The sequence below is a fragment of the Octopus bimaculoides genome, chromosome 1 (genome assembly GCF_046866305.1).
Source record: "Octopus bimaculoides isolate indiv1 chromosome 1, ASM4686630v1, whole genome shotgun sequence".
Classification (NCBI taxonomy): Eukaryota; Metazoa; Mollusca; class Cephalopoda; order Octopoda; family Octopodidae; genus Octopus; species Octopus bimaculoides.
Window position 1 is genome coordinate 91,670,595 of NC_142928.1, and position 11,697 is coordinate 91,682,291.

The following is an 11,697-nucleotide window of genomic DNA, read 5'->3' on the forward strand; positions in this document are numbered from 1 at the left end:
ACTTTCGTCACCAGTGATGACCTTCGAAAACAGGTCCGGATCAACTTCCAGCTGTTCTTTCAGTTCCCGACATACATTCAGTCGTGACTGCTTTTATCTCCCGTGAACGAGCGAGGCACACATTTTGCTGTAACCCTTTCCATTCGCAATTCTTCGCTCAGAATTCGTTGATAGGATCTACAGGACACACCAGTCATATCAACAAGTTTGTCAATTGTTCGGTGATGGTTCTCTAAGATCAGTTCATGAATTTATATGATATTTTCATTCGTTCGGTAGGTCGCCGGCCGCCCTGAACAAGGTTGGTCCTCAAGAGCAAGTGACCATTCATAAATCGTGAAAACCACTCGTAAACTTGTGTTATGCTCATGATAGCGGCCTCCTAAGCTGTTTGAAATAAGACAATTGTTTAGGTCGCCGTTTTCCTCGTCAGGAAACAGAATTTCACGGAAGCTCGCTGTTCCTTCGTTTCGAACATCGCAAAAATCGACGAACAGAGGAGAGCACTACAAAACAAAGACAGTACCACGTGACAGTACGACTACACCGGACGACACCAGTTGGCAGACTGATGTCTGAGGGTTGCATTAAGTAGCTTCTAGAGGCGGAAGCCTGAACTACAGCGGGCTTGTCCGACAGAGAACGTTTCCGGTAACCTTTGGGTACCCTCTAGTGTATAATATATATATATATATAACGTGAAGTATATTTGCCACTTAAATGCGGCTAAACCCTAAGGGTGAATGTTACTGTTGCTTTTAGCCCCAGGAGAACATCTCCTCCAGCTGGCTATTGACACACATCTGTGTCCTGTAGGTGTATGTATATATACACATACATACAGAGGGAGAGAGAGAGACATACACACATACACGTGCACACGCACACACACGCACATACAAACACACACACACACACACACACACACACACACACGCATACATATATATATATATATATATATATATATATATATATATATATATATATATATATATATATATATATATATATATATGTGTATATATATATATATATATATATATATATATATATATATATATATATATATATATATATATATATATATATATATACACACATATATATACATATATATATGTATACGGTATGGAGTTTTCTTCTTGAGATTGATTGAGCAAGAGAACCTATGACAAAAAGCATTTTTCCGATGGCTACGTCACCTTCTTTCAGTATTTTTATGAATGCATCATGTTTCTTCAGTTAAGACAGCAGGATATGAATTGAGAGCAATTTGGTTGCCATTTCTGGTAGGTGGTGTAACTTTATACAGACTCCCTCCTTGGCTGCTATTTTTAAGCTTCTTATTAGCCTTTCTTGAATTGAACGATTTTGATACTCTTTCTGGCCACCACTTTCAGAAAATTATCGTAGATCTTGGTTTACTTGATGTAATATGTTTTCTCCTTGCAGGGCGGCGAGCCGGCAGAATCGTTAGCACGCCGGGCGAAATGCCTAGCGGTACTTCGTCTATCGTTACGTTCTGTGTTCAAATTCCGCCGAGGTCGACTTTGCCTTTCATCCCTTTCGGGGTCCATTTAATAAGTACCAGTTACGCACTGGAGTTAATGAAATCGACTTAATCCTTTTGTCTGTCCTTGTTTATCCCCCTCTGGGCGACAAAGAGATAAATATGTTTCTTTCTTATCCAGATCATAGGCTGTAGTTTAAAAAAAAAAAAAATTGGCTGCGATCTCATCCGTGCTCCTTCGTTGGCTGTAATATTTGTAGATGCATATCTTCGATACACAATAGTCTACAAGATAATTAACGAATGTTTGTTTAATTTGCAATAGCGAAATAAAATATTTTCTTTCAGAAACGAGAGACCACTCTAGCTTATTCCATATCTGGATATACCAACATTAAGATATCATTTGTTTAATGGTCTCATGATATGTTTTCTAATGGTTGGCAACAATAACTGCTTCTTTTGCATATGAATATATGTTTTTGATTATTTTTCATCATCAATGTTGCCGTATACTTTTATCTTAATCTCCTTTATATAGAAAGTCATAGTTGAAATGAATCGTCTCGGAATGTTGGTAGATTTGTCTCACGTAGCAGTTCGAACCATGGAAGTTGCTCTTGAAGTATCAAAAGCTCCAGTTATTTTCAGCCACACATCTGCTTTTGCTGTTTGCAATCATTATCGAAACGCACCGGACGCAATTTTGAAAAAAACCGTGAGTAAATATTGCTTTCCTTACTCTCCTTTCCAACAAGTATAAGAGGACATTGGCCACATGCTGTGAAGGCATGGATAGTTGTTAAAAAATATGTTAACATTACTGTAGTACAATTTTAATATTCCTTACTTTAAAATTGCTAACTATTTTGTTTTTGGAGAATTGATGAAATCGCTAGAGCTAAAATTTCTTGATTGTACCTCTTTACATTCTGATTTTAAATCACATGGTGAATGTTTATCTTTCGTTCTCTCGATTTAAATAGAATAAGATTATGTTGCACTTGTGCTAGAAATCGATATCGTTAACGTTTGTGCGATGAAAGTTGTAGAACAAGGTGTTGGCCCATTGCAAATCGAAACGTTATTCTTGTTATCGTTTCATTTATACTGATGCAGTTTTTAGGATGCTGATCCGATAGACAAAACACATACTACGATTATATCGATTGACGTTATCCTTCCTCGACAAATGTATAGTCTCACTTGAAAATTCGAATACTGATCGTAGTTATTTATGGAATTATTTCATGCACAATATTTACAATATTAGGTGGCAGCACCAGTAGTGAATAATGCAATCTCCTATTTAATGATATCCCCTCATCTTCTCAGTTTACATTTTGTCGCGTTTGATTTGCTTTATATTCCTCCTGGTTGACAAAATACTCACTTGACTAGAAGTGACTCGATGTCCCACCGTCATATTTTTTAAGGTTACTATAATATGATAAGCAAAACTGCTATCTGTTGAAATTATTAGAAAAAGTAAAGAAATGTAGAACAAAGTATTTAATTTAAATTTCATATTCCTTTGAAAATCGGCTACAAAATTCATTTTTGAGATATTTTATTATTGCTTTTGTTAAATATGTATTCTTCATGAAAAAATTTTAATAACTAAGTTTAAGGAAAACTAAAGAAAAATGGAAACGCAAACAATTCGCCAAACAAATGATGTGTGACGGATTTAAAAGTAATTTTCAGGTCCAAAGTTTTATATTTATTCTGAAGGTAAATAATTAGATCAATGTGGACGTAGAATAATCTCCTGATCATTAAAAACAGATATATAATAATACTAAATGTAAGTATTATTACAATCTCATATATCCAGTAATTCTTTACATAAAGTTTGATTTACAGCACACAAAGTTTGAGAATTAAGATGTAACTAGATGTTTGAATAAACTGATTCATATTTAATTACCCATCTGAGTTGGACAGTACTAAAATTTATAGTTGGGTGTAATATTAAGACAAATAAAAAATGAAATAGTCAAAATTGATTGAATACGTAACGTTTTTTTTTTTAAAGCGTTGTGTGTTATTTGTAATTAATGTTTCACAAAGAAAGCCCACGCACTTATGTAATAACGCCAACAGATCTTTTTTACTTTCAAATCAGTAATCCGATATTATTCGTGTGCAGTCCACACCTCTTTAAAATATATATTATATATATTATGTATATATATATATATTATGTTTGTGCGGCCTGAACCCCGTATATCCTAGATCCTATTGTTAAGACTTTCTAACTAACATTGCTGTGTATTATCTCCTGCTCTTATCCTACTTCCTCTATCCGCCTTAATGTTCTGATTTCTCACACCATCTCCTCCTGATCTCTGTTTTTCTTTTTCATCCATTACCGTTATCAGCTTACAAGTCTCCCTCACCGCAATTCCTTCCTAAACACTACTGACAGCCAAACCAATGACAACATCATCTTTCTGTACACGCTATTGAAATGAAAACGCTTGCAATACTTGATTTTTCAATTCTCAGACTGGCAGATACTGTATAAACACTCCATTGAATTAATTGTTGCTGACAGAGACTATCCCTAGTTTCTTTGTATTTTGGGTTTTATTATGCTTTCAGTTCGCTGTAACTCAACGTGTGTGAATTCGCAGACTTAGACCTATAAATATATTATTGATTTCGAGCGATATAATTCATAAAATAACAATTTAGTTGTTGAAATAAATCAAGAATGGCGAAATCTGTTTTAAGAGAGAGTAAATAGTTTTTGACATGTCTATATTTGCTAATGGCATTACTAACGTAAGTGAAGAATGTTTTCAGCCAGAAATCACAATAGAATTGTGATCTTGCTTTACTGTTAGAACAATGGACATTTTTCTACATAGTAACGATACTAAATGCTTAATGGTGTAATGTGTGGTCAATGAAATCGACTTTAGTTCATGTTTAATTCTTATTTTTATAAACCCAGGAGGAATGAAAAGTTAACAGCGGTGAATTTTGGATTCCGAAAATAGGCGAAAGAATCTAAATCAATAGCAATTAATCTATTATGTTAGGGAATCACTTTACTCCACCACAAAAAAAAAGTATAACTTCTCACATAAGTGTAAGGACAATATGTGGGAAGAAAGTATAATCGATTGAATCAACTCTGTCAAGAGTTGAACTCAGACCATAAATAGCAAAAAAAAAAAAACCAAAAAAAAAACCTCACAACTAAATAAATGCTTCTATTTTGTTACTGCCCACAAGGGGCTACTCACAGAGGGGACAAACAAGGACAGACAAACGGTTTACGGTGATTATATCGACCCCAGTGCGTAACTGGTACTTATTTAATCGACCCCAAAAGAATGAAAGGCAAAGTCGACCTCGGCGGAATTTAAACTCAGAACGTAGCGACAGACGAAATACCGCTAAGCATTTCGCCCGGCGTGCTAACGATTCTGCCAGCTCGCCGCCTTTACATAAATGCTTCTAATTTAGACAAAAGGTCAGCAATTTTGAAGGAAGAAGATAAGTCGATTACATTGAATTTAGAACTTGACTGATACTTTATTTTAGTGGCCGAGGATAGGCAAAAGGTAAAACTGACCTCAGTGGAATTAAGGAAATGTTATTATTGGTGGAATCGACCAAAGGTAATTACTGTTAATTATTTCATTATTGTCATGAATATTACAGAAAGGCGATGAATTTATATTGTTAACGAGTAAGACAAAATGTATTCCAGTGCGTATTTCTGCTATTTGGATTTTGAATGTTCAAGCAAGTGTGGAGAATTTGTCTATATCTAATCTGGAAAAAAAAAATCTCAAAGAAAATACAACGGGAAACTACCATTGTGTTCACTCTACGAAATTCCGTCACAAGTATATATCATTTGACAAAGAAGTTACAAGGGTTCGTTCGATGACTTGATGGCAGAGAAACAAAGAAAATAACGGGAGTTAAATTTAGTATTTCAAAATAGAGCAGCAACGGATTAAAGAAATATCAATTGCCAACATAAGTACATAAATTTTGTCAATTAGATGCTATCAGTATTCAATTATGTTGATCCTAGTAGAATGAAAGTCAAAGTAGATATCGGCGGGGTTTGAACTGAGAGCGTGTGATAAATTACAAAACATGTGTGTGTGTGTATTGCGTCTGTGTTTGTCCCTCACCACTGCTTGACAACCGGTGTTGGTGTGTTTTCGTCCCCGTAACTTAGCGGCTCGGCAAAAGAGTCCAATAGAATAAATGTCAAGTTTAATAAAAATGGGTCCGGGACTCGATTTCTTCAGCTAAAATCCTTAAAGACGGTGCACCAGTATGACCGCAGTGAAATGACAAACAAGTAATAAAAAAAGAAGATAAGGCGTTTATCAACTAAACTACCAATAAAAAGAATGATTAAAATTTACACCATCGGACAAAATACCTACATACTACCGTTTACATGGGTTCAAATACTATCGGAGACAGTATTTTCCTTCTTTCCAGGTTTGATAAAGTAAATTACCTGTAAATTAATCGCAACGATATAATATTGCTTTTATGCATGGAAATAGAATTATAGCAGTGAATTTACATTAGAAAATTAAGATTAAGATTTTTCTGGGTTATCGCCATCTGAAGTATAGCAAAATTTATGAACGTTTTTCTAAAGAATTGCAAGAGTAACAGTAGACAAAGTAGCAATTAGGTGTCAGCGTCAGGTCCTGCATCTTAATACATGCATCTTTCTGAATAACTTCTTTTTGAAGTAAGATATAATCTTTATCAAGAAAATCATTTATGTTAACCTAATTGTTTCTCTTGGCTCTTCTTACGAATTCTGCTTCATCTATGTTCTATTTGTATCATTATAATGCTATTATGTCTGCAATCTTAATGCAATGTAACAATTACATTTTTTTTTTATCTATCTAGAAAGAAAATAGAGGCGTTGTTATGGTTAACTTCTACAGTGATTACATCAATTGCTTTCCTTCGAACCAAACAAATGCTACATTATCACAAGTCGCAGGTATATTCTTTTATTGTGTGTGTGTGTGTGTGTGTGTGTGTGTGTGTGTGTGTGTGTGTGTGTGTGAGTGTGTGTGTGTGTGTATGTATGTATGTATGCATGTATATATATATATATATATATATATATATATATATATATATATATATATATCTGTGTATCTTATCGTGAACAATATTTTCTGGTTTGCGATGAATTTACAACCGTTAACATTATGAAATAATTCTGTTAGCAAATTACTAATAAATATATTTGCGATACTCCCACATAATAAGACTTGAGGCGTTAAGGTAAGTCTTTACTCTCCCTCCTCTCTCTCTGTTTCTCTCTTTCACATACATGCTTCAACACGCGAATTCACATAAAGAATCTTGCAAACCAAATACAAAAACGAAGTACATATATATGTAGAAGGTTGAAAAGGAACACACAGGTTTACTCTTGTGGGTTCGAACCCACAGACAGGTAGAAACAAGGAAAATGTCCCTTGTATTTGAATACTATGCAAATATTCTTTTAAAAACTTTTCATTTAATTTTTCCAAAATTTAATTGTTTTCCATACTTGGAAAATTCCCAATGACCGAAACCGGAACTAAAATGTTTTTTATAAAATTATTTTAGCATTTTCTACCTTGACATCCCCCCACACACATACATACACATACACATATATATATAAACATAAATACATACATATATATATACACATAAATACATACATATATATATATTTTTTATATATATATGAATATATATATATATATATATATATATATATATGAATATATATATATATATATGAATATATATATATATATATATATATATATATATATATATATATATATATATATATATATATATATATATATATATATATATATATACATACATATATATATGTATATATATATATATATATATATATATATATATATTCAGTTGGAAATTAGACAGCCAACTGTAAATTTATTTGCTTGGACATTAGATTTTTCTGGATTTTTGTAAGAAAAAGGAAGAAAATCTTGAGTTTTCAGATACGTGAAAGGATACGTAGCAACGTTGAAGTATTTTTGAAAGGAGCTAAATAGTATATAAGGAAACTGAAATTTGGAACTGTAACTTCGACTTTCAGAGACAGCATATCAGCATAAAGCAATCATGTGACACATCTCGTAAGCTAGAATATAACAACAGCATTCACAGGAAGATTTGCCTCTCCTGGACCTGTGATAGGTACATTACATCCCACCATTACGGATATGCTTTCGCTATCCAGAAACAAGAAATAGCCGGTATATATTTGATAAATAAGTAAGACGAAGATACCACCAAACCTCCACGTTGTAACGAAATAATATTGGCTTTGCTATACCAGTGTGGAAAATGTCACCTACATCATCAACAGCTACCTCCAAATGTCTACAAGATACTACCTACCCTTGAGGCATGGCAAGTTGCAAAGACTATTTACAATGCTATCCGCAAGAAGGATTGCCATGACGTATAACTCAAAGATATGTCAGAACCAGCTGATCTTCACTACTTTAAAAACAAGGAACACTGGGCGAAATAGGGCGATGAATTAGGCAATGAACTGGACGATGAACTAGAGCGTTGAACTAAACAATGAACTAGGCGATGAACTAAGCAATGAACTAGGCGATGAACTAGAGCGATGAACTAAGCAATGAACTAGGCGATGAACTAGAGCGATGAACTAAGCAATGAACTAGGCGATGAACTAGAGCGATGAACTAAGCAATGAACTAGGCGATGAACTAGAGCGATGAACTAAGCAATGAACTAGGCGATGAACTAGAGCGATGAACTAAGCAATGAACTAGGCGATGAACTAGAGCGATGAACTAAGCAATGAACTAGGCGATGAACTAGAGCGATGAACTAAGCAATGAACTAGGCGATGAACTAGAGCGATGAACTAAGCAATGAACTAGGCGATGAACTAGAGCGTTGAACTAAGCAATGAACTAGGCGATGAACTAAGCAATGAACTAGGCGATGAACTAGAGCGATGAAGTAGTGGAATCGTTTCATTGTCGGATGAGTTGCTTTGTAGTTTATACTTGCGAATCTTCGCGTTCTGAGAGAACCACTCACATTGACGTAATTCCGTAATGGGCTTAACCCACATCCCAGCTTAACACGTGATTGTGGGGTGCCTTTAACGCTGGAGTTGTCTCTGTTACAAGAATTCGGGGCAGGTCGTCGGCTTGCGAGTGCCATCATCTTTCTCATTCACGTGAAAAGACATTGAAAGTGTCTTTATCCTTCAAACAAAGTGATGAAAATGAGTACATTCTTTCAAGTCTAAATTCTACAAATACATATAAAATTATTAGATGTAAATTTTGTTCCTTTGATTTTAATCTACTTTTATATTTATTATCAATACAGACCACATTGACCACATAAAAAACGTGGCTGGAGTTGACACTGTTGGTATTGGAGGAGACTATGATGGCGTCGAGAGGTAGGATCTCTGTTTCTTACTAATCGCACCTCATTTAACTGAAATTTTCTGTTAAAGTCAAAATATTATCACCGTATATGATTATTTAAGACATCCATCCATCTATCGATCGATCGATCGATCGATCTATCCATCCATCCATCCATCCATCCATACACACATACATACATATGCATACACGCAGATACACATACATACATATGCATACACGCAGACACACACACACCCACACACGCACACACACACACACACACACACACGTACATACATACATGCGCACTTGCATATACAATAAGCACATACATACATATATATGCATACACACACATACATGCACACACACACATATATATACAAACACACATACCTACAGACATACGCACATACTGGGACTCTGCGATATGTAACACACTGCCAAAATACCAATCTTGGGAAATTAGGCTTCTCAAAACAAGAATGGAGAAAGCTGATTCGTAGACTTCAGATCCAATCCATGATTGGGACTGTAAAAATATGTAAGACTTCCAGAAGTTGATCATTTAAATATATATGAGCATGTCTAGATATGCAACTATATGCATGAGAACATACAAATTTGAAAATATACATACATACATACATGCAAAAATACCCTGTTGGCGATGTTGGAATTCCAATGAAGGAACCTTGGTTCTAAGTTAGAAATCGGCTCTCTCTCTCTCTCTTTTGGTAAGAAATCTTGAATTGAAACTGAATAATGTCATACGTACATACATACATATATTTTATAAATAAAAGAAAAAAACAATGCTAATCTTCAAAAGGGAGCCTAACACGGAAATATAGAAACACGTGGTAAAAGTACAAATCATTGGCTTGCATTATTTTTCATAACTCCAATAGTTTGGGCTTGAAAGTGTTATAAAAGTATCAAACTATAACATTCTACTATACACACAGGCGCATACACACACCTACACACACATATATACACATATATTTACGTATATCTAGTTCCCTCTCTGTATATAGTGCATGTATGTATATTTATATGTGTGTGTGTTTGTGTGTGTGTGTGTGTGTGTGTGTGTGTGTGTGTGTGTTTGTATGTATGTGTGTCTGAAAAGACTGTCGGATCAGCAATGAGTAGGCCAATTGCTTCATTATGAACTGTAAACCAAAGAAGTCTTTTTAGCCCAGCTGTTGTGAAACAGTTTTCCGGTGTCTCAATACAATTAAGTAGACCATGTTTGTTAAGAATCAACGCTTATGCAAAGATAAGAAGAGAAACTGCGCGCTCATCGCCGCCTTGCCTTGTTGGGCAACACATAATATCACCAAAAGCAATTCAATGCTCAATTGATATTACAAATGGTTGCAGATCAATGACTATATTAGCTTCATCTACTATTTCTTTTCATAGTTATCGACTAATATGCAAAGTGCCATCACTAAGGGTAAAGCGCCGTTTTGAATAAAAAAGTATATATATATATATGTATATATATGCAAACGCACATATATCTACGATAAAAACATTTGCATTTAACACGTTTCGTAGAAGCGTGAGAATCACGTCTGATAATTCGGATGAGGACTTTATATGTGTGTGTGTTTGTGTGTGTGTGTGTGTGTGTGTGTGTGTGTGTGTGTGTGTGTGTGTTTGTATGTATGTGTGTCTGAAAAGACTGTCGGATCAGCAATGAGTAGGCCAATTGCTTCATTATGAACTGTAAACCAAAGAAGTCTTTTTAGCCCAGCTGTTGTGAAACAGTTTTCCGGTGTCTCAATACAATTAAGTAGACCATGTTTGTTAAGAATCAACGCTTATGCAAAGATAAGAAGAGAAACTGCGCGCTCATCGCCGCCTTGCCTTGTTGGGCAACACATAATATCACCAAAAGCAATTCAATGCTCAATTGATATTACAAATGGTTGCAGATCAATGACTATATTAGCTTCATCTACTATTTCTTTTCATAGTTATCGACTAATATGCAAAGTGCCATCACTAAGGGTAAAGCGCCGTTTTGAATAAAAAAGTATATATATATATATGTATATATATGCAAACGCACATATATCTACGATAAAAACATTTGCATTTAACACGTTTCGTAGAAGCGTGAGAATCACGTCTGATAATTCGGATGAGGACTTCTGAGTGACAGAACTTTCCCACTTTCTAATCTAAGTGAGGCCATTGGATTATGAGTACAGTTCGTTGTCATTAGATTAATCACTTCACGTGCTAGAGTTCCCGTAGGAATGGCATTAATAGATTACAAAGCCTCGACCACAATACTATTTGTCAAAATAACTAACAAATCGGTTGACAGATAGGAAAAAAAAAAAAGAACAAAAAAAACGTGGAGACAACTATTTTGTCAATCTAACACTAATAAGGTTTAATATGAATAGGAATCTATGGGAAACAAAGTTAACTGCAACTTGAAATTGGTTTGCAGTGTAGCTTAGAGAGTGTCATTAAATAAGCGTGGGTTGTAAGCATAAGTGCCAACAAGTAGAACAAATGAAGTAACATTTAACCAAAAGAAGTCCTGTGCGATTGAAATGAAATAAACGGTTAAATTGACATATCTCTATATTTCAGATTACCAATCGGTTTAGAGGATGTATCTACATATCCTGATTTATTCGCTGAACTTGTAAAACGTGGTTGGTCGAATGAAGATCTTGC

The 11,697-nt window shown here is 34.6% G+C and overlaps 1 protein-coding gene across 1 annotated transcript in view; it reads left to right on the plus strand.

Moving 5' to 3' along the window:
* LOC128247334 (dipeptidase 1-like) overlaps positions 1 to 11,697 on the plus strand; it is a 117,234-nt gene that overhangs the window by 84,885 nt on the left and 20,652 nt on the right. Inside the window, exons 6-9 of the mRNA XM_089353958.1 lie at positions 2,055 to 2,231; positions 6,425 to 6,521; positions 8,942 to 9,017; positions 11,611 to 11,697. The exon at positions 11,611 to 11,697 is cut by the window's right edge and continues 49 nt beyond it. Coding sequence (XP_089210084.1) covers positions 2,055 to 2,231; positions 6,425 to 6,521; positions 8,942 to 9,017; positions 11,611 to 11,697 — 437 coding nt within the window. The remainder of the gene's footprint in view (positions 1 to 2,054; positions 2,232 to 6,424; positions 6,522 to 8,941; positions 9,018 to 11,610) is intronic.